The 21898-nt window shown below is 53.6% G+C and overlaps 8 protein-coding genes across 8 annotated transcripts; 3 read left to right on the top strand and 5 right to left on the bottom strand.

Moving 5' to 3' along the window:
* Positions 1 to 20: 20 nt before the first annotated feature.
* On the top strand, positions 21 to 1462 carry LAESUDRAFT_760981 (uncharacterized protein; the record flags this gene model as incomplete). The annotated part of the gene is made up of 4 exons (XM_040912836.1): positions 21 to 261; positions 315 to 496; positions 568 to 814; positions 888 to 1462. Coding segments are annotated over 4 exons (1245 nt in total), but the record flags the coding sequence as incomplete, so codon positions are not given.
* Positions 1463 to 2086: 624 nt separating this feature from the next.
* LAESUDRAFT_292124 (uncharacterized protein) lies at positions 2087 to 5029 on the bottom strand. Its single transcript, XM_040901861.1, has 3 exons — positions 4785 to 5029; positions 3976 to 4697; positions 2087 to 3914 (listed from the first exon to the last, which is right to left on the bottom strand). The coding sequence occupies exons 1-3, from the start codon at positions 4845 to 4847 to the stop codon at positions 2375 to 2377; spliced, it is 2325 nt and encodes a 774-aa protein (XP_040762433.1). The 5' UTR covers positions 4848 to 5029; the 3' UTR covers positions 2087 to 2374.
* Positions 5030 to 5970: 941 nt separating this feature from the next.
* On the bottom strand, positions 5971 to 8337 carry LAESUDRAFT_727868 (ATP-utilizing phosphoenolpyruvate carboxykinase). The gene is made up of 9 exons (XM_040909312.1): positions 8267 to 8337; positions 8013 to 8106; positions 7705 to 7962; positions 7569 to 7651; positions 7436 to 7501; positions 7168 to 7380; positions 6592 to 7109; positions 6453 to 6537; positions 5971 to 6399 (listed from the first exon to the last, which is right to left on the bottom strand). Exons 2-9 carry the CDS (start codon positions 8092 to 8094, stop codon positions 6016 to 6018), a joined length of 1689 nt encoding a protein of 562 aa, XP_040762432.1. The 5' UTR covers positions 8095 to 8106; positions 8267 to 8337; the 3' UTR covers positions 5971 to 6015.
* Positions 8338 to 9664: 1327 nt separating this feature from the next.
* On the bottom strand, positions 9665 to 10469 carry LAESUDRAFT_751071 (uncharacterized protein; the record flags this gene model as incomplete). The annotated part of the gene is made up of 3 exons (XM_040911645.1): positions 10204 to 10469; positions 10059 to 10082; positions 9665 to 10021 (listed from the first exon to the last, which is right to left on the bottom strand). The coding sequence occupies exons 1-3, from the start codon at positions 10294 to 10296 to the stop codon at positions 9665 to 9667; spliced, it is 474 nt and encodes a 157-aa protein (XP_040762431.1). The 5' UTR covers positions 10297 to 10469.
* A 500-nt stretch (positions 10470 to 10969) lies between these two features.
* LAESUDRAFT_814035 (uncharacterized protein) lies at positions 10970 to 13830 on the bottom strand. The gene is made up of 2 exons (XM_040914554.1): positions 13219 to 13830; positions 10970 to 13169 (listed from the first exon to the last, which is right to left on the bottom strand). The coding sequence occupies exons 1-2, from the start codon at positions 13743 to 13745 to the stop codon at positions 11198 to 11200; spliced, it is 2499 nt and encodes an 832-aa protein (XP_040762430.1). The 5' UTR covers positions 13746 to 13830; the 3' UTR covers positions 10970 to 11197.
* Positions 13831 to 14649: 819 nt separating this feature from the next.
* Positions 14650 to 16064, top strand: LAESUDRAFT_737884 (NAD(P)-binding protein; the record flags this gene model as incomplete). Its single annotated transcript, XM_040910827.1, has 7 exons — positions 14650 to 14674; positions 14730 to 14893; positions 14920 to 15119; positions 15143 to 15180; positions 15243 to 15301; positions 15376 to 15545; positions 15959 to 16064. 7 exons carry the CDS (start codon positions 14650 to 14652, stop codon positions 16062 to 16064), a joined length of 762 nt encoding a protein of 253 aa, XP_040762429.1.
* A 307-nt stretch (positions 16065 to 16371) lies between these two features.
* LAESUDRAFT_737883 (uncharacterized protein) lies at positions 16372 to 18012 on the top strand (the record flags this gene model as incomplete). Its single annotated transcript, XM_040910826.1, has 4 exons — positions 16372 to 16410; positions 16720 to 17307; positions 17365 to 17416; positions 17468 to 18012. 4 exons carry the CDS (start codon positions 16372 to 16374, stop codon positions 18010 to 18012), a joined length of 1224 nt encoding a protein of 407 aa, XP_040762428.1.
* Positions 18013 to 18200: 188 nt separating this feature from the next.
* LAESUDRAFT_657420 (ATP-NAD kinase) lies at positions 18201 to 21106 on the bottom strand (the record flags this gene model as incomplete). The annotated part of the gene is made up of 7 exons (XM_040904684.1): positions 18201 to 19129; positions 19187 to 19376; positions 19430 to 19506; positions 19560 to 20019; positions 20078 to 20309; positions 20364 to 20502; positions 20551 to 21106. 7 exons carry the CDS (start codon positions 21104 to 21106, stop codon positions 18201 to 18203), a joined length of 2583 nt encoding a protein of 860 aa, XP_040762427.1.
* Positions 21107 to 21898: the final 792 nt, after the last annotated feature.

The following is a 21898-nucleotide window of genomic DNA, read 5'->3' as shown; positions in this document are numbered from 1 at the left end:
TGAAGGACTGCTGGCCGGAGGAATGGGAGGACGGTGAGCACACGACGTACAAGTGTATCCAGGAGGCCGAGGTACCGTACACTGCAACGTGCCTGTACGGTGGCTATGTAGGCGAGCAGAAGACGAAGGCTTGCGGCGATCTGAAGCACGGGCGTCCCGTCCGGAGACATTATCGCATCGTACTCAAGGAGCTTGGTCGACCATTGGATAGCTATTCCAGTTCAGGTGAACTGATTATGGCGGGCTTTTGCGTGCTGAGAGGTGAGATGGAAGTCGCATTCTGTAATTCATTGGTGCTAATCTTTCGATGGCAGCACACTGCGAGGCGTGGGAGAAGTGCGGCTTGCTACAACGGGACATGAGTCCTTACAATATGGTCTTCGATGAGGTTGATCCCCGAGACCTTCCTAAGGATGAACCCCGACGCATCGAAGCTCTTCTGATTGACTGGCATCTTGCCAAGTCCAAAGACGAGCTTAAAAGTGGTGCGAAGCGAGTGGGACGATCGGCAAGTCTTTTCTGCTCTCAATACTGTCCACCATCTCACACTGTCATTGGGATATTCAGGGAACATGGCAATTTATCTCCGCACGACTGCTCCGAAATTCGACTGCGCAGAACGAGGTTTCGGATGATCTCGAGTCTGTCATTCTCATCATAGAATGGATGTCATTGAGGTTCCATGACCATCAGTGCGAGGTGGATCGTGTAGGCTGGCTGAAAGAACATGTCCTGAAGTTCTTTGAATTTCGCGACTACGATTTCGGCAATCACCATGTCGGCGGCGGAGAGAAATACAAACAGTGGATGTCCGGTACCAGGGAATGGCAGCCAAACAAACACAATGGATGTGTTCGAGAATTTATTGGACTCTCTTTCGCAGCTAGCACACAACCACTACCTGGCACTCAAGGCTCGTGCACCTCAACCAGCTCCACCAGCCAAACCAACCTTCCAGCCAGATTTCACTGCGGCGCTACCCAAAGATCCCCGACCAAATTCTAAGGCTAAGAGCCTTCCTGAGCCAGGTCCATCTGCCACTGTGAAGACAACTGACGTGGGCAGCTTGTGTCTCGCCACGCATGACGAGATTCTCGCAACATTTTGGGAAGCGATGGACAGCCTATCTCAAGGATTTGTCCGTGACAAAGTCAGCGACAAGTTCGAAAGCATTGGAATGGCTACAGAGAGGCTCTCTCTGGTGGAGAATGCGAAGCAATCGAAACAGTCGAAGCAGTCGAAGAAGAAAACAACGAGCGAACAGCAGGAGAAAGGACTGTTGAGGAGGAGCGTTCGTCTTTCGGCGCAGGCGAGCGCTGCAGGAGATCAGGCAGAGGGTTCGAGCAAGCCGGTGAAGCGCCGGTCAGACCAGATGGAAGGGCTGGAGGGGAAGGACGGAGCGAAGCGACAGGCGACTGGAGTAACACGGAGAGGCTCGCAGCTCCACAACTCCGTAGCCTAGAATTAGGTCTACTATCGGTGGCACAAAGGTCTCCTTGACGATCAGCTATGGTGTGTATGGTAAGCGGAGATGATTTTTGTACGCGTGCGTGTATATATTGCTGTGATTGGATTCGGAATGTCATGGATTATTTATTGCATGTAGCACCGCGATGATCTTTTACAACATGATGGTCAACATGCGATTTGGGTCTGAAGCATTTGCGCCATACCCTCAGACGATCCTATGCCGCAGGCATACGACTGACGTGCCATGCATGCACTCGTGAGCCCGCATCACCGCTTGCATCGCATTTCGATGACTCGAGGTTGAACTCATTGAACCACGCTTTGGCAAAGACCATCGCTTTACAGACTGTTCAGGAGCTGGCTGGACACTCGTTCTTGAGATGGACTCCGGCATGCGCTCTGATTCTCTCTCTGCACGTTATTGGACGCTGCTGTAAATCAGGAATGTAAGGCGCGATTTATCTTACATATTCCTCTACAAAGAGGAAGTTTATTGCGTGACACGTAGGACGTACCGCGGAGTTGATTGCTCCCATTGACAGGCCACAAGTAGTGTCTCCTCGGTGGCTTGTTCTACGTGACGACCGTTGAGCGCTAAAGACGTCAACGCCATACCGGAGAACTTAACCGGCTGTACATTGTCATATCTGCTACAATTATAATTAGCTCCGAATCGACGAATCCAGATAAAGCTCTGCCTTCAAATCGAACGCTACGCAGGTCAACGAACAAGACAAGTGAGCTAACAAACACCTGCCGATTGGTCCTACACTCCCATCTCACTTTCTCGCCAACATAATTCCGCGAAGCATAATCTCAGCAGTCGTTCATTCCCATACAAATGCACACACGCGTCAAGCACACTAAAGATACACAAAAAAACCTCACCGAGCAACATAATCACTCAAGTTTGCCCACCAGCCGCAGATGTCGACGCCAGACGGCTAGGACCAGACTGGCCCTCACGAAGTCCCTCCTCACACTGATCCTGTATCCCCGACGCCGAAGCCGACCCCGACACAGCCGCCTTCAACAGCCCCTCAATCGCGCCAATCCTCCCCTCCGACGCCCTCACCACCTCCTTCATCGTCGCCTGCGCCAACCCCAACGCCGTCTGCGCGCCCTCCTGTACCGCCTTTTCGCGCGTCTCCAACCCATGCAGCCGCGCCTCAACGCTGCGCTCAAACAAGCGCAGCCGCTCCTCGGACTGCCGCTCGAGCTGTCGAACGCGCTCGTCGTGTTGCCGTTCAAGCAGGCGGATGCGGTCCTCGTGCTTGCGCTCGGCGTGCTCGAGGCGCTCCTCCAGGCAACGCACGCGAAATTGAAGCGCGTGTACGCGTTCTTCGAGCAGCATGTTGCGCAGGTCGCGGACGTTTTGCGGTTCCGTGTCAGCAGGTGGCGCGGCGGCGCTTGCTCCTGGTAGAGGAGTGACTGGTTGAGTATCGCCTGGTTGTGGATGGTGTGTAATAGATTGGATAGCGGCAGGTGCGGAGGAGGATGAAGCTATCGGCGGAGAATTGACTGGCGGACGGTCATCTCCGAACTGGTGAGGCTCCCGCTCCACAGTTTTTGCGCTCTTTTTCGGTGAAGGCTGACGAATAACCACCTTATCCGCGCCGACTGAACGGACAGAAGGAACTGAAGCACCGCCGAATGCTTCCGATAGCTGGGAGGCTGATATGGACATCGGTACGGGCATGGGCCCCTGCACGGAAGACCCCGTCTTTGCGGGAGCAGCCGCATTGGATGAGATAGGAGAAAGAAGAATAGGCTCGATCCTAGTAGTCGTTACAGAATGTTTGGCAGCCGACAACTCGCCGGCCTGCGTCTGAGCACTTGTAGCCGCCTTTGTACCGGTAACACCGTTTGCAACGACAGTCGCAGCAGCAGTGTTGGTGGCCACAGCTATAGATGCAGCAATATCCCCATTCTGCTCTCCCGGCCGAGCGGCAGCGGTTTTGGCGGCTGGGATTCGTAGTGGCGGAATCCTAATCGTAGGGCGCGAATTCGAGCTCGAGGCCGTCGCTGCCTTCGTTTTCGTCCTTGCCTTCACATCCGTCGACTTACCATTCGGGGCTTTCGACGCGGTGTTAGAAACGGCATCCGCGTCCGGTCGTGCACTATCATCGGTCTCCCTAGCTTTCCCCTTTCCTTTATTGTTCGCGATGGTCTCCCGAGAGACGAGTCCCTTGAGGACGTGCTGCGAGGACCCTTGGGTTTCCGAGTCTAGCCCGCCCTCAGCTAGATCTCGATAGGTAAATATACCTGGAACGGAAGCAGGATACACTGGCGATAACGGCGCTGGTTGAACGGGCCGGACATTGTGGACGGGCGCGGTCACAGCCGTTGAGTTACTGCCGCTCGCCGTGAGGGCAGCTGGCCGAGAAGAGCTGCTGATGCTCTCCGCAACCGGCTCGACTTTTGCAGCCTGCTTCGAGAGGATACTGTCACGTTTAGCATCAGACACATAATTGCGTCTACCTAGCAAAACGTATAGAAGCTTACCATTCCCCATTGCTAGACCCAAAGCGTTGGAGTTTGAATGGACGCCGGAACTCAGTTACATCGTAAAGATCATCACTATCCGAATCGCTAATAGTCAGGACTGGTACAATCCGCCGCTTCAGCGACGAGGAAGTGGCCGTCGGCGCGCCGTTTACATCTGATGAGGGCACAGCGGGAGATTGCTGCGAAATTACAGCGCGTGGCGAGGAACCTTCCGAGGCCATATGTGGTGCTCTCTCTGCCTCGGCTGGCAGAGATGAGACCGGTACTTGCACAGCCTCCTTCTTCACAGCCGCCTTGTGCGGCCGTTTCTTGCTCGCATTGCCGTTCACCTGCTCCCCTTGTGCAGAAGCGTTAGCCTTCCCCTTTGCACGCGACTTGGCCCCAGCACGCTTGCACGCGGGCTCTGATAACGAGGGCTCTTGCACCTCCGCCTTTGTCTTTCCATCTTTCCAAGGCCCTGACATGGGTCCAGGAACAGTCTCTGGCGACGGAGGAAGCTCATCAAACGTGCTCCCTTGACTGAGCAGCTCCGCACACAACTGTTGATAGCGTTTCTGCACCTGATTGGCCGCGTTACCCTTCGCAGACCGGCCATTCGCATACTTTGGCGCGAGGCTGCACGACTTGCTAGAGAGCATGCAGAGCACGCAGCGCGCCCACTCGGCCGTGTTGAGGATGCACTTCACGTTATTGCGGCGACAGCGGTCGCACGGCCGTGCCTGTGCGGGGACGAACGTTGTGGGTGTGAACAAAATCAGAAAAATTCAGAGGAGAGGCCGATGAGCTACTGACTGCCTTTGTCGCACCTGAGAGCAGTTTCGGGTCCCACCGGTGCTTTTTGTCGCCGAATACGGGGATGGGGTCGCCATCGGCGTCAAAATATCTCACCACCTCGTCTTGCGCTTCCACCTTGATCTGAGCCAGCAATGAGATTTGTTCGTCGGATGGTGGGGCATCTTGGTGGGCGCGTGACAATTCTTTCGGATGTTCATGCTCGCTCTGATCGGCTTCCTCCCCTTCGTCTTCTTCTCGTCGCTGCCCACGACGGCGCTGAGCGAGAATCCTAGAAATAGTAGCTAGCTCCTCCAACTCCGAGCCGCTATCACTGTCGATTATCTCCTACGAATCAATAATCAGCGGTTGTTTGCACCTCATCACGGCGGACTGACCACTCTGTTGGTGAACGCGGAGTGGCCACTCGGTGACGAGTCTGTAACAGGTCGCAGTCTGAAGCGAGAGGACATTTCGATCTCAATAAAAACGCGTCGGCGGAACGAACTTTATCACTCGAGCGAGGAGCTGCGCGTCGACGAGGAAGGGATGAGGGGCAGCGCTTGTCGGAGTGTAGAGGGGGAATCAACGCGCGTGGAAGGCCTGGCGCTCAACCGCGTCGCTATCACAGAGTGATCGGGCTCGTGATGATTCAGATCGCCGCCCAGCTGTGGCAGGCGCCCGGCCATCAACTCACTCAACCTCGATGAATGTCTCGACGAGTTGTTGGTCGAGTACGACGTACGCCGAAGCGTAGGTAAAGTTTCTGACCGAAACGCGGCGCTGTTCGAGTCGAAGGGGCTGACGAGCACTTTGCCCAACATTGACTTTCTGATGGAACCACGGGCTCGGAGGTATGAAAAACATGACTTGATGATCACCAAAACTGCATTCCGTGCTCTCGAGTCGATTGCGCGGCCCGCAAGTCCAGGATGTGGGCAATCTCTGATGCATATTCACTTGCTGCAGGCTTGGGTGAGTGGCCACATCAAAGAAGACCGTGCGCCGTTAATAAAGGAAGTCCATAGACATGCGGTCCAGCCCAGACCAGAACCTGACTTGCACGACCAAGATCAGTGTTCAAGCCGCAGTTGGTAAGTCCTAACAGATCGCAGCCTGCTTCACCTCAATAACACGCCAGCATGAAGACATAGACTATTTGCTCTATAGCTAATGAATGCATACAAGTACATAGGCTGTGGCTCAACATTCCTACATGCCCGACCATGATGAACTGCAGTCCGTCAAACACACCGTCCTCAGCGCTCACGCGATCTGCGGGCCCGCCAAGCGCACGCTCTCATCAACGTCCGACTCGTACAGCGCAAACGCCTTCCCGAACATGACCGCAAGCTTGCGCACCTCGCGCTCGAACGCCTCCTTGTCCGCCCACGCATGACGCGGGTTCAGCAGATCACGCGGCACACCCTCAATATGCGTCGGGACCTTCAAGTTGAACGTGCCGACCGTCTCGAACTCCGCCTTTGCGAGCTCGCCCGAGTGCACCGCATCTACGATCATGCGCGTGTATTTGAGCGGGCAACGCTTGCCCGTGCCAAACTTGCCGCCAGTCCAGCCGGTGTTGATCAGCCAGCAGTCGACGTTGTACTTCTTCATGCGCTCTGCAAGCATCTCGGCGTAGCGGCCGGGCTATGAGAATAATCAGCAACTGCGATGATTGTTGGATAGAACGTGGCACGTACGTGGAGGACAATGAACGGCGCGCTGTAGCACGTCGAGAAGGTGGGGATTGGCTCAAGGACGCCGTCCTCTGTACCAGGAGTTTTTCTACAGGCATTACAATGAGAAAGTATCGACAAGCACAAGCAAACATGCACGTACGAGGTGTAACCAGCCAAGAAGTGGTAGCTAGCCTGTGCCGGCGTGAGTTTGCTCACAGGCGGGAGCACACCGAACGCGTCGCACGTCAACATGATGATGTTGCTCGGCTGGCGGTCAACCACGCACGGAATCTGCGCATTCGGGATGTACTCGATCGGGTACGCGCAACGCGTGTTCTCCGTGATGCTGATGTCATCATAGTCCGGTACGCGCGAGATAGGGTTGTACACGACGTTCTCGAGGATGCTGCCGAAGCGAATCGCGTTGAAGATCTCGGGCTCCTTCTCTGCGGAGAGGTTGATGCACTTGGCATAGCACCCGCCCTCGATGTTGAACACGCCCGTGTCCGACCACACATGCTCGTCGTCACCGATCAGCAGGCGGCGCGGGTCTGCGGAGAGCGTCGTCTTGCCCGTGCCAGACAGACCAAAGAAGAGCGTCACGTCGCCCTTGTCCATGCCAACGTTCGCAGAAGAGTGCAACGAGAGCGTGCCAAACTTGACGGGTTGGAGGTAGTGCTGAATGACAAGACGCGTCAGCTACCACTCATCATTTGCACCACAGGGAAGTACTAACCATGACGGAGAAGACACCCTTCTTCATCTCACCGGCGTACTCTGTACCGAGGATGACCATCTCCATGCGCTTGAAGTTGATCTCGACAGACGTCGTCGACGACATGCCCTTCGTGAAGCGATTGGCCGGGAACTGGCCCGCGTTGTAGATGATGAAGTCGGGCTCGCCAAAGGTCTTCAACTCCTCCTCCGTTGGTCGGATGAGCATGTTGTTCTGAGTCGCGTGACGTCAGTGACATGCGGACGCGAAAAGCTCGGACGGCGCTTACCATGAACAACGCGTGGTAAGCCCGCGCGCAGATGACCCGGACCTTAATGCGGTACTTCGGATCCCACTAGGCACGGATCAAAGATGGAAGTCAGCAAAAAATCTATGCTCGCATGACGTTTGGGGTGACTCACGCCAGCGTAACCATCGAACACGTAGACGTTGTCGCGGGTGTTCAGGTAGTCGATGGCACGCTCACGATTGATCTCGAAGGTGTCTGCGTGCAAGCGTGAGCGAAATGAGACACGGGCGAATACAAAGTACACCTACGCTCGTCCATCATGATGTTAACGGATCCCCACCAGATCTCACTCTTGGACGTATCCTCGTAGACGATACGCTTGTCCTTGGGGCTACGGCCAGTTTTCTTGCCAGAGAAATTGATCAACGCCCCTGACGAGGAGATGATTGCGCCCTCATTCCGGATGGCGTCCTCGTAGAGGAGAGCAATAGGGGCATTGCGTTTGATCTGGATCCGATCCATGTCGAAGCCAGCCTGGGAGAAGTACTCCAGGTCGCGCCCAACCACTAGCGGGGTCGTGAGCGAACGGAAAGACGCGTGTAGACGTTGCACTTACGTTTGCTTGGCTCGGCGTCGAACGCCTGGGCATAGTTCTTGTGGAGGATGCGAGGGGTCACGTAGGGGGTTCGGTAGGCCATGGTGATATCAGACTAGGAGAGGAGAGCAAAAGCACAGTGCGTTAGTACAGGTGAGGGGGATAGTAAGAGGGTTGCAAACAACTGCCAGCAGAGACCCGACCCGCGGCCTATATACCTCGGCAGAGGTCATCCAGGCCGTGACCGGGTCAGCTGGCACGGGAGCGAGACTTACATCGGCTGCGCGTGTAATCGTGGAGTATGGACGAGAGAAAGAACGGGTGAGGGGACAAGACGAGGATGAGATACGGGGTAGGGAGTTGAGTATGAACGGGCGGAGAGACGATGACTTTATAGTAGCAGCGAGCAAGGCCAACTGCATTCAGCATGAGATGGCTGTTTCCATATATGGTGCAACGCGTGTCTCGTGACTGGACCGTCAGAGAACAGCAACCCGGTTCTGTCCGCACTCGGTGTCCCGCCTACGGAGAGAATGGCTCCGGATGCGATGCTGGCGACAAATGGCCTCCCGAAGGGAGGCGAGGAGACTGAGAGATGGTCGTCGAGAGCAAGGAAGATGAGCTGCCTCGCTGCCGCAGCGACGAGGGGCTTCCTGTGGGTACACGCTCACATGCCTCCAATGCCAAACATGGAACGGTCAGCAGCCATGTGTCGACTGAAATACTCATTTCTGCACGCTCTGGTGCTTGTCGTGGCCATAGTAGATATCGTCTGCACAAACTCTCCGTGCGAGCGCACTTGAGAAGACGACGCCCACAGCGCGTCCAGACCGGGTAATGCAGTTGCCGTGGCTGCATCCCGCTCAACCAATCGTCAACTGACTGTCCAGTGCGAGGGACTGCTTGGCGTACGGGGCCCCATATTTTCCACACTTGCTGTGCGCGGAACCAGCCCTCGCTCCTAGAATCGCTCTAGAAACAACTAACACATGCGATTTGACGACGACTTTCCTCCTCGTTTTATGCTCGCCCGCGCTGTGGATCTTTCGCTGTTGACGCTGCTCGAAAAGGCGCGGGCCATGCCTGAATGCTCGTCTGCATCGCCGCTCTCAGCTTCGTACCATCAGCTGCACAGTTTTTCTGCGATCCTCGCGATATCCGCTGACAGTAGCACTACAAATTCCATAGCTTCCTTGATCCGTTGTCTCCCTATAACATTACGGCTCAAGTAGAAGTGACAGAAAGACAACCCGGGAGCGACTGCATGCGGTTTTGCGGCACACAAATGCTCCTTGACGTTCGTTCCAGGTCGAGGCAGATTGCGGCCCGGGTTGTCTTTGATTCTTTCAAACGCCCTTTCGAACTCAGGTACGCTCAAGGGATCAAACATGTCTCGCTCACTGGCGCAGCCTCTTTTTGATCGTGGATTCTCCCCACCCTAGCAACCTCATGGTTTCATGCTGGTAGACGTAAGTAACGCTAGCACAATTCCCTCACGGAGGCTCGTTTGACTGTTTCGCGACGCCACGAAGCGTCAGCGCCCTGAGTCAGCTTCCGGGCTCATTCACATTTGCGGTGCGCCTAGCACGCCTTCCCACCCCGGCCCGTCTCTCGCAGTCCCTGATCTACGCTTCCCTGCACAAGCAACGCCTCGCCTGGACGAACAGTGCCATCTAGGAGTCTCTCGACTTTCCGCCCGCTGCTGTCGTATTCAATCGGGCCGCCGGGCCGTTGCCCTTGAACGTCGCTCGCTCATAGTGCTTGTAAACGCATGAGCAAGAATGTGTAACGATGCTGTGGGCCTGAGGCCTGGATCCTGGAGAGCATCTCGGGTCGTGTTGCAGCCATCGCGCGAGCCACGGGGCGTCCATCAGCTCCCTAGTTTCACGAATTTCTGTGTCTTCTAGCCTACGCTCCTGCCCGGCTGCGATGACATTGGGACCAATGAGACGCTTGGAGTCCAATGGTTGCTGTAAGCCTTCTGTCTCTTCATAGTCGTACCAGGACAATGCCGAATCAATGTCTAACGCCTGTCGGCCACAACATCGATCCGCGATACTCACGCACACAGGTCTTCAATGCGAACTCATCCTGTTGTGATCGATCACGTCATGCCTGTGCCCGCCGCGCATCTATTCGCCACTGAATTCTATCAAACGTCTTTGGTGGCTGTGCTGGCGCTGGAGTTAACGCCGCTCTACATACGACCGACGCTAGCCGATGCTGTGGCGATGTCTTCTACTTGCCGATCGTTATCCATGCCATTGATCTCTGGTGATCGATAATAACGACTTCTTGCGATCATCAGGTAGTGTGTTTGTCGTTCGAACTTCGGACATAGGGAGCTAAGTGATTTTCTCTCTTCACTCGTTCCTCATAAATTTGCCTTGTGATGATAGTTATTTGAGCGCATAGTTTCGCATGAAATAGAACGTCTTGGCGTAGTGTTAGTTTCGTCAAAGACCATATATATAGCTCGTATCTAAAAGACAACGCTGAAGTCTGTATTTTCGGGGCCACACACAGAGCAGGCGCCCATGCCACGAGGCTCACGGTCGCCGACTGGACAATCAGTACCGTGCGTCCTGATTGGTGGCCTCAGCGCAGCCTATCAGAGTGCTCATTATTGGGCGCTTAGCGCTTTCCGGCCGATCACTAGTGACGCAGTACATTACATTGTAGCTTCCGTCAACTTATATAATTCAAACGCGCAAGAAACAAGGGTAATAGTACTTAATTAATTGAATTGGAATGATGATAATATAATGATCAGGGTAAACTGTTCTGGTCAGAATCGGACATCGCACATACATATTTCCTGCAGGCTAGCAGTGTATGAAGAGCTATATCATCCGATTTCCTCATCCCACATCTTTCCAACAGGCCTCTGGATCCTCGACAAAATTTATTGTTCAGGTTTCCTCGCTCGCCAAGATCATGTTTCTTCTGCCAGAAGTGTCAGCCACGGATATTGACAACGCGGAGATATCCTTCAAGCCTCACAGCAGAGACCAACTGAACAAACATCAAAATAGAGTCAACTAAGACATACGAGGTGTATGATCGATACAACAATGCCGATTGCTATCAATATTCCATGCAAAATAGCTAAGGGTAGATGATGAAACGATGTACATGATGTAGACAAATATGCGAATACACTTGAGGTACGATGTAGAGCCATGTAGAGTCTGTAGATAGACGTTCTATGGCTCGGATGGCGAAGACGAGCGATATGCGAATAGATCCAAAGCATCATCTGATGAGAGCTGGTCGGCAGTGCAAAGACTTCGAACCGGACTCCTCGACATAGTCCTCTTAACGGTAACATACCTGCGATCACCAAAAGCCTCTGCAGCAGTGCTCTTCCGCGACTGAGGAGACCGATCGCTGCTACCAGAACGTTCCTCAGATTTGCGCTCCGGATGTAGGACGATACGATTCATCTGAGCATCTGCGACAATGGTTGCAAAGTTCGAGATGCGGCGAGCGCGCGACTGAGCTTCACGTTGGCCGTGCGGCGTGCAATTGAGTGTTTTCAACTCATCCTGCCGCCGATGCTTGCTGGGAGACCTAGACAGAGAGCGACTAGTGCTCCCAGCGCTCAAAGGGGCGTCGAAATCGTCGGAAGCCACAGCTGTTACCGTCGGGCTCACCTCCAGGCTCGTGCTAGACACGGAACGACGTGCCCTTGGTATGCTATCCGAGCACGGATGTGAATCTCGCGATTGAGACCGACGCAGCCGCGACTTTGATAGGGAATTTCGACAACCCGACTGGTCAGAAGGACTGTCAAGGTCGACTTTCCGCCGCTTGGAGGGTCGTGGCATTCGTTCAACGACTGGAGTTTTCCGCACCCAGGAGCTGATCATCTCCTCCCAAACATATTCCTCACCCCTGTGAGGCTCCCTTGCCTCAAACATGTGGGTTGAAGCAGGACTAGGCACGGCATCACCAGGCTGTGTCACAGGAGCAACTGCAAGCCGGGAGGCATTACGAGCGCCAAAGCATCGTGCCTCGGCACGTTCGACGCGTCGTACAAGCTCTTTCCTGATAGCATCCAGGTCGACTGCCGTTACAGGTTTTGACATGAAAGGCAGTGAGTTTGACGTAAGCAATATGTCCTCGACGTGGCGCAGCGCGTTTGACCACAGTGAGGCTTCCAGGTGGAAAATGTCATGCGAACGTAATGCACGTGCATATCTGCGAAGTTCCTGCAGTCCCCCTACGTGAGGGATGGATGATTCGGGCGGAGGGGTGGGGGTTGAGCTCTGGCTTGAAGGCTCCTTATCCAAGAGGGGAGAAGCAGGGGTGGGAGAGAACACCAATGATACCAAAGTATCAAACGTCTCCGTCCCAGCACGTGCACTGTGTAACAGTTTGACCAGAGACTCGAGATCGCTCGATATCAGAGAAGATGCGAGGGGCGCCGCGAGGCAATAGGTACCCAAACAGACCATCGCGTCAGTCAAATTTGCACTTGAAGGATCTGAGAAGTCTTGGACAGCGCGAAAGTGCAGAGGCATGGCGAGAAGCAAGAAGTCAACGACGGCATTGAAATTGTCTGAAACGTCGGCTGACAGCACCGCGGTGTCGCCGCTCGAGAATTGTGAGTGCAAGCGATCTAGTGCAGACTTGACCCATTTCACGAGTCGCTTCTTCAAGGGCGCATTAGAGTCAGGCTGAATGTCGTCTATCTTTTTAGATTTCCTCCGAGTAGATTGATGCTCAGCGTCGGCAATGCTGTTCGCCAGTCCGGAACAAAGTCGAATAAATGCTGTGAAGCTCTGCGTCTGCAATTGCATCGCGAGCTTTGCGACTGCCTTTGAGGTCCATGCTTCGACTGAGCCTGCACCAGATTCTGCGAGCACATCTATGAGAAGTGCGGCGAAAGTATAATCATCGAGCTGTAGACAGATAGTGGACTTGTTGTTCGAGCAACAAATATCGCGGAGAGTGGTTAGATAGTTGCTGTGTGCATGATGAGCAAGCGGGCAGATAGGCGTGTAATTCTGGCCCGTAGATCGGATGGCCGCCTTGAACAAAGCGCGTAGGATGAATTGAGATTCTTTGACTAATGCGTGGTTGAGACAAGTGTCGAGAAGGGCGGTAAGTAGGGTAGGATGATGGGGGCAAACGTCTAGAATATATGATACCGCATGCGAGGTAACAGCAAAGCTGTAGAGACGTTACTACCGGAGAGGCTATAGTCCTGAATACAACGAACCTGCGATAATGTCCTGGGACGGCTTCGTAGAGATCGTCCAGAAATTCCATTGCGGCATGTTCGTCTGTATCATTTCCCATTTGTAACAGACCCTCCTGATAGGCTTCGACGTCATCGTGGAGGTTCTCCCCTACGATACCTGCACATAGAGCAGCAAGGCTGGATGGCCCGGAATGGCCGCGGACTGCAGTTGATCCTAACGATGCTTGTAAGATGTTTTTGAATGCATCTCGTACATCATATATCTTCCTCGATAGTTGAAGGTTGTCCATACTCGTCCTATCCAGATGAATGCGCGACCGCAGAGCTTCCGGTGGCTGCAGCAGGGCCAAGGGTGGCACATCGCGGTCAACGAATACATGTGCAGAGGCGAAACGTGTCGTCCTAGAATATGTTACGGAGACAGCCGCTCTTTTCCTCGTCGACACAGACACAAACTCGGCTAGTGCAGTGCACTTGGCGCGAAGTGGCCTGAAGAGGCGGTTGATGCGGGAGGTTGTAAGATATACACAGGAATCTTGTGTCATTAGTCAAGACAAAGATAGATGGCAATTCAAGATATGAGATAGATTCAGCGATGTGATGTAAGAAAGGAGGATGGGGATATCGCGGCGGACACTACGTGGACAGTGGAAGAGTCGCTGAGAGCACTCGAGCGCTCAAAACCAACACGAGCGCTTGCGTCGTGATCGTGTTTACCACGTGATGGCGTTTCAGCTGAAAGCCTGTGAAGTGGCTCAGGCGCCGGCGGAATCTGCACCATAAGTCGGACCTTCATAAAAGAGCGCCTGAGCCACTTTACGCGCCCCATATGCTCACAGGCTTTCAGCTAGTAGAATTTGCCTTGCTACTCGCCTACCTTCACCGTTGTTAAGCATCAGCTATGCGCCCGTGAAGTTTCGTGGACTTTCTGGGATATGTGACCATTCGTACCATCACACATGATAGGAAAACCACAAATGGGTAATTCTCAAAATACCTTGACCTGCACCTTTCTGTCTATGGGTACGTTATAAGCGTCCAGCTTCCTTGAATGCGTTGCTATTGTTCAGAATATAGTGAAAGCAGATCTTTATCGAGTAGCGAGCATCGAAGATCCGTGGTCAGTCAACATGGCTTCCTTGTAGGTCTATGGTTTCGCTTCGTCGGCCCGTGGACTATAGCTCAGGAAACTCTGTAGACCAACTCTGATGAGCGTTACCTAGACTGTCTGCACTTTATATATCTCCAATTGACAAGTTGGTCACTGGATTCTTGATGCGATCATCCGTTGTTGACATTGTTACTTAGCTAGGTTGACTTCTCGTTATCACGACTCCTCGAGGTATCTGCCCTTTAGGATCATTTGATCATGCGGAGTCAGAACTCTAATAAGATGGAATATATAAAGGTCGACCTCAAGTCATAGAGCCTCCTTTATATCTGCCCTCGATGGAGTCCCCCAAAATATGGTTCAGTATGTCCTACTCCATATTTATTCAAATGTATTGCACTGACTCTAGCTAAATGAGTTACCGGAGCTTCATCTGGTTTCGGTCGTTGCATGACAGAGCTCGTGCTCCAAAACGGAGACATCGCGATCAGCACGCTAAGGAAGCCAGAAGCTCTCGTCGATCTCGCTCGTAAATACCCTGAGCACAGGCTAGTTGTCCTCAAGCTTGACGTCACCAAACCGGTTGAGATCAAGAATGCTTTGCGGAGGCGGAGAAGAAGTTTGGTCGCATCGATGTGATTTTCAACAACGCTGGATGCCTCGTCGTTGGCGAGGTGGAAAACACTGAAGACCATGTCGCACGGGCACTCTTTGACATGAATTTCTGGGGCGCCGTGAACGTCAGCAAAGAAGCGATTCGCATGTATCGGGATGTGAACCAATCTCGCGGAGGAAGACTTCTCCAGATGTCTTCCCAATGTGGGACTGTAGAGGTCCGTTAAATGGCTTCTATCACGCCACTAAATTCTGTGAGTTCGCTCATCAGCAAGTACGGATATTCCGGCTTATCAGTGCGTGCTATGATTGGAAGTATTAGAGGGTTTTAGCGAATCCCTTGCTGCCGGACTCGACCCAGCATGGAACATAAAGGTGTGGGATCACTTCATGAATAATGTCTACGGCTGGTTCAAATGAGTCATGACATGAAATAACTTTTGGTCCAGGTCACGCTCATCGAGCCCGGGCCGTTTTACACAAGCATAATCGACAATGCGGTAAACGTCCCACCGCATCTGGCATATGACAACTCTGAGTTGCCTAGCGTCGCCGCGATGCGCCTTCTCTTAAACGGCGATTTTTTCAGTGATGATGCAATGAAGGCTGTCGGCAAGATGTATCGGCTAGCGTCTCTTTCCACTCCTCTGCTTCACTTCCGATCGGCAAAGGTGCGATCGCAACCGTGAGAAGGAAAGCAGCCAGGCTGCTTGCAGACGTACGAGGAGTGGTCGGAAGGGCTTGAAAGAGATTCTTGATGCATTCAGGTTTCCTGAGCGTCGCAAATGATAATGATCGCGGATCAGTTGGCCTTGTCTATTGTAGATAAGCAATATGCATATGACCGGCGATGGTAAGATGTGAGTGATTCTCCAACAGCTAATGCATCGAACTGCTCGGTACTACGATTTGACAATAGTGCCGCGTTGAAATCAGTCGCATAACGTATTGATATCGTCTTAAGACGAGCTAAGATGTTTCCACGAACTGTGACACCGCGCCGACAATTTTCATTATAGTGAATGTGAGCAGTACGGTTGTATTTAAAATGTTCCACTCCTCGACCCTTATAAACGCTGCAATTCGAAACAGGTCGCTGAACAATGTCTTTCCCAATCGAAACCAGCGCCGCACTTGAACATGGCACCAGTTCAATCAAATTTTTCGTGGTACTGCGATTGTATGAGAATTGATTTGACGAACGAAGTCGGCAGCGCCAGCTCGATTAGCGCTCGGGAGTCGGCACAGCGCCATAATCTTCAGTGGGCGTCAATCTCAATCTCAATCGACGCGTGTTCGAACCGTCTCCGACTGCGAGCAACTATCACCGCACTTATCTACCAGACGACTGCTTTGAAGGAGCCTCGGAAGGAAATTTAAGGAGGCTGAATGTTGATACTTTATAACGGCTCTTCACTCGCGCAAGCTACGGAAACCACTCAGATATGACGCAACTACCAGCAAACGGAGGCTACGTACGCTCGGTACGTGAGTCCTCCAGAGCTGCACGGATATCGGCAAATATCACAGTAAGTTTTGCTATTGATCCTTTCATTTTTCTTGTCACATTGTTATTATGTGAACCACGTGCAGCATGAACCGCACATGAATTCCTGGACCGCTATCACACCACTTTTGACATCTTATTTTGTGGAATCTCCGACTTGATGTCCCATTAACACCATGTGACTGTCCCTGGGACTTCGTAAATCATTGATTTGCCCTGGTGCATCAGGGGCCACGTCTGCACCTCGCATATTAGATAGCACGGATGACTGATCACTCTACGATAGATCAGAGAGGATGCCATTAAGCACTTTCTCCTTTCACCTGCATTCACCCAGACGTTCGACCGCCTGCGCACTGCACACGGGTACACCATGCCACTCAACTTCCCTTCAGCCCTCGTGGAGCTCAATCTGATCTCCATCCTTTCACTATTGAATTTCGGCTCAGGGTATCGAGTGCCCTTGCATACCGCAACGGGTCGCGGCGCATTCGACAACATCCGAGCATTCGTCTTCGGGCTGTATATCTCCTCTGCCACTGGCACGGGCGAAGGCGACTACCTGTCCGCGAAAGGAATGCGAGACATCAGGGAACATACCGTCGCGGACCTCATGGGAGTAGCGGAGTCAGTGCACGTTGAGCGTGCACATGAGAGCATCCCCGCTGTTACCGTCGGAGAACTGGGAGGTCCAGTGTGGGAGCTGGTCCAGCTGGTCACAGAAACCATGAACGAGACTGGCAGCGTGCTGGTTGATACTGGGTACCCTGATCTCGGCAGCTTTGTGCTTGAAGCACTTAAAGAAGGCGAACGAGCGAAGCATGCCTCTTCCGGCGACGATCCCAACATTGATTGCGATGTCGTTCTTGAGCGGGTAAATATTCGTCACTTCTTTGGTGACCACGCTGATACAAATTTATCTCCTCGTAAGCTTGTTCGGGTCATCCCTGCATTTCGAGATATGGCTACCGTAAACAAACACCGTACGAGTTCAGCATATCCATCCATTATGCGATTATCTGAAGTGACTATAGCCATATATTGCTTCAAGAAAGCCCTCTTGACAATCCATGCGATTGCACTACGCTTCGGTCCTCCCGAGTCTTCATCTTCGATCCCGGTGCCTCGTACAGCCGATCTTCCCATCTTCGTCGACAACGTCATACCATCGCTACTCGTCCATTTAGGCGTCATCGACCTATCCACCTCTGAGCCCTTGCTAGGCCTGTCCACTATATTCCCGGATGCCGGGAAAGCGGAGCAGCTGGAATCACTGCTATCAGCTGCGGCACCTCCTTCCGAACCAGATACCAAAGCGCCCCAAAGCAAGGAAGTGCCGAAAGAGGGCCCGATCCTGTCTGTGCAACAAGCATACATCCTGCGCGCTGCAGCGATCGACGCATGCGAGCTCATTGTGCACACCGCTCACGAAATGGCCACGAGTGGAGGCGAAGAGCTGGCATGGCTAAAGGATATCACGGCTCCGGAGCTGGATGCGTGGCTTTGGGCAGTGGCCAAGGATCGGGAGGACTACAGAAAGCTCGAGCGGTTCGTGCTGCGGAACACGCCATATTTTTGAGAGATGATACATGTTAGTGAATGCAAGCAAGCTATTGTACATTATTACTGCATGTTCTGCTCCGCCGCCTTTCCTTGTATATCCGAATAAAGAACAAGCAATGCACAGAAACTCTAGCGTACGGACGCGCACGGAAGATAAACGAAATCGACCAGTCTAAAGAAAAACGAAGGAAATGGAGTACCTGTCTATGTATCACTGTCACTCGTGGCGCTATCGCTCTCGTCCTGACCCCAAACAGCGAACGCTCTACGCGCATGTCCCTCGTGTGGCCGTTCTCTCGATCTGCTCCTCGACCGCGGTCTTCGCCGCCCCTCATCAAACGCCCTAGGCGTCTTCATGCTATCAGCATCGACTGCTTCTCGCGTACGCGGTGTCCGACTACGAGACTGTCCCGTCCGCCGCGGCTGCTGGTGACTCTCGTCTCTCGAAGCGCGGTCTCTACGGGGTCTCACCGTCTCATCGCGGTTCATCGCTACGAGGTCGGAAGACGACGATCCGTTCGAGGTCACGAACTGTACGTGCCGTGGCGAGATCTTTGGCGGATGCGGGTGAGGACATGCGAACCGATCTGGAGTCTCCACGCCCGAGTGCAGGCCTGGCCTGCCCTGGTCAGACTGAAGAAACGGGTTCCCCTGAGCGAGGAGGCGAGCAGCAGTCTCTGCTTTTGCCTGTATCGAAGGTAGCTGGTGAGCTTCGATGGCTTTCTCTTTCCCTATTTGCTCAATTTCAGGCTGTACCTGCTGTTGGTTCATCGTTGAATCTACAGCGGGTGGCGATTCGCTCGATGAGAGGTCGTCGATGTCGTACTTCTCCTCATCTTCTCCGTCATCTGAACAATCGTCTTCTTCGTCGTCATCTTCTAGCTCTTCCTCCCTTCTGGCTCCAACTATTGGAGATGCATGGCCATTCGGGACATTACCATTCTCCGAACGCTGTCGTTTTTTGTGGGTCTTGCGCGACGGACTCTCTTCAACCACCACGAACGACTTTTGGCGCTCACGCTGATTCCACTTGAGCGTGCGAGAGATTGCGTTGAACCAATCTGTAGACTGAGTATCGGCACACACGGTAGGGAAAGGGTACTTGGACGGGGTCACTTTGATGTGATCGCCCTCTGCAATCCATGAGTCAGCATACATCTGCAGTCGAGATCGACAATCCGGCCACGCACGCTTTAGTTCGACCCGTCCGCGGCCATCGAAGGATGCCCATGCGGTGCTTCGAGAATTGAATGGGACACAAATGCGCAGTTCCACGCTATCCGGCAAGAGCATCGGGCGGAATGACAATGTGTGGGGACATATAGGGGTGATCAGGATAGCAGGAATTTCTGGGTGCACTAACGAGCCGCCGGCAGATAGCTGGAAAATGTGTGTCAATATCAACATGAGATATATGAAGAGAGTGTCCATACAGAGTAAGCCGTGGAGCCAGTGGGTGTCGAGACGCATAGTCCGTCTGCTTGTACTGTTGTGAGGTGGTGTTCGTCCCCTGTGAGCAGTAATTAGTGCCTGTATAGCGTTCAGCGCATGCTGCGGGCATACCGAATAGCTCCAGCAAGCTAACGTACGGACTAGGGCCACGATCAACCACCAGGTCATTCAGCACCTCGAAGCTTTCCACGGGCCTCGTGGAGAAACACATAATCTCCTTATCTTTCCCAGGCTTTCCCGCGCCGTCACAAAAGGAAGCTAATCCACTTTCGAGTGCCTCCCATCCTCCCTGTTCTACGTTCTTCATCAATATCTCACCCGTGTCAGCCTTCTTTACTGCTCGTCGTTTCCTGCCCTCGCCCTGTGCCACGGCACGGTAGACTGTGCATGTGAACCGCATTCGCAGGTTGACGCGGACTCCCGCCTCGATTGCACCGTCCATCACGGCCTCGTGGTCGGCAAAGTCGAAGTTGGTGAGGAACCCAAGAGACCCAAGGGCAAACGGCAACACAGGTGGCACGATCCGTTGGAAGAGCCACGATGTGAACAGTACAGTACCGTCACCGCCCAGCTGCAGAGTAAAGGTGAGCAGGCTGAAGGAAAGGTGTACAGCAACGGCGAACACTTACAGTAATCACGAAATCGAACAGCTGCGGGCTTCGGCTGCACATCTCTGCCGTCCAGTACCGCAGCTGTCCTTCGCTCGTTGGTGCTTGATTCATCTCGTCGCCGTTTGCATATGCTGCGAGCGAGCTGCTCGACGCACGCCGCTGAGGGAAAGGGGCAAATAGCTCGGGGTAATCGCGTTCGATGCCCGCCGCATCGAACCTGCGGGACGTCCTGAGTTGCGCGTCGACGTACCTGCGCAACAGAGTCAGCGTGTACGACGGCAAGGGGCATGAACCAGGCACCCACACAACCATGCCGCGACCGCCGTAGGAGCGCTTGAGCATGAGGTAGAGCGCGACCTGGCGAGTGAGCTTGATGAGGCGATTGTCGCGCGCTTTGGTGACGATGAGCACGTTTTGGACGTGTGAATGCACGCGGGTGCGTCCTGGAGGTGGATGAGCAACTAATCGAGGGGGCACAGCGGACGACTGACCGAGCTGCTTGCTCATCTCACGCACACCCACGGCCGTCTCGGCGAGCTGGCGGGTCAGGCTCCCCGTGTAATCGTCATCATCGTCCCCGTCGCCGTACTCGGAGCTGCGGGATGAGTATGGCTCCGATACGCTCCCGTTGGTGTGGTGGCTGCGAGCGAAGTCCATGTGTGTGTCATGGATAGCTTCGCATTTCTTCACCTGCAGATATTCCTGAATCGTGACGCCCTGGAGTTGGGAGTGCACAAAACAAGGAGACGTTGCAGGACTGGGTAGGAGATGAGCGTGGTGTGAGCGCCCAGGTGCCGGGCTGCTTGCGGCAGCCTGCGTCGCCGAGGCCTGGCCCCCGTTCGGATATGTGGGTGGGTGCACTTTCTTGACGTCAGGCGAAGCCTGATCGTCGACGACTACGTTAAGAGCAAGCGATGAAGCCGACTGCTGTATGCGCAAGTTGGAGGGCCTGCTGGAGCGTCGTGAGAGAGAGGGACGGAGAGTTTCTCGTGTTCCGTCCGGTGTCGAAGGCGGGGTCGAGAACACCTCGAGCTCTGGAGAGTACATCGATTTCATGCGCTGGGAATAATGGAAGGAGGGTATCGGCAGACGTGGGATCAAGTGTGGGACGATGAATGCCGGGTTATATTGGAGAGAGTGAGTTGTCCAGGTTACACGAAATCGTCGCGCCCCGGATGCAGATGGAAGATGAAAGTCTGCGACGTTGTTAGCGAGACGTCTGGCGTTGACGGATGGGTAGATGGACTGCCGCTGCTCATTGTTTCGGACGATGAGGTCGTTCACCAAGCAGCACGTGCTCCGGAGTCTCAGCCACCCGTTCGAGGCGGCCACATTTTCGTTTTCCACTCGCCCATTGTCACTTACTTTTCATAAGCTATTCCCTTTTTATGGGCCTTTTCTTCTCATGACAGTCATGAAGCACTGCCAAGGTCACCTCACGTTGATTGGCTGTGCCTTGTGATTGGGCAGTTCGCATCATTCGGTGCCGCAAAGTCATCCTGCATCTGTCGTTCAAGTTGCGGCACTACTCCGTAGCGTAGCAACAAATCTCTATGACAAACGTGCGTTCTTGAATCCAATGGGAGCGTCAGTCGCGGTCGCATCTCGCAACCTCGGCATCATTATCAGACAAATCAGAGAACATGATTGTCAGAGTGATTGATGGATACGTGGAAGGCATCCACGTGCATATTCAATGTTAACACCCAGCCTACGATTGCGATTGGGTGGACGAGGGTAACGGTTGTTTGGTCATCAAGCGACCAAAATCCAACGGGCTAGAGAGATATGGAGCAAAACTCTAAAGAGACCCTAAACCCCGTTTTTACGATGTTCTTC

The sequence above is a fragment of the Laetiporus sulphureus genome (genome assembly GCF_001632365.1).
Source record: "Laetiporus sulphureus 93-53 unplaced genomic scaffold LAESUscaffold_31, whole genome shotgun sequence".
In the NCBI taxonomy this organism is placed as follows: domain Eukaryota; kingdom Fungi; phylum Basidiomycota; class Agaricomycetes; order Polyporales; family Laetiporaceae; genus Laetiporus; species Laetiporus sulphureus.
The sequence above is the reverse complement of the archived record's forward strand: the minus strand, read 5'-3'. Positions and strand labels throughout refer to the sequence as shown.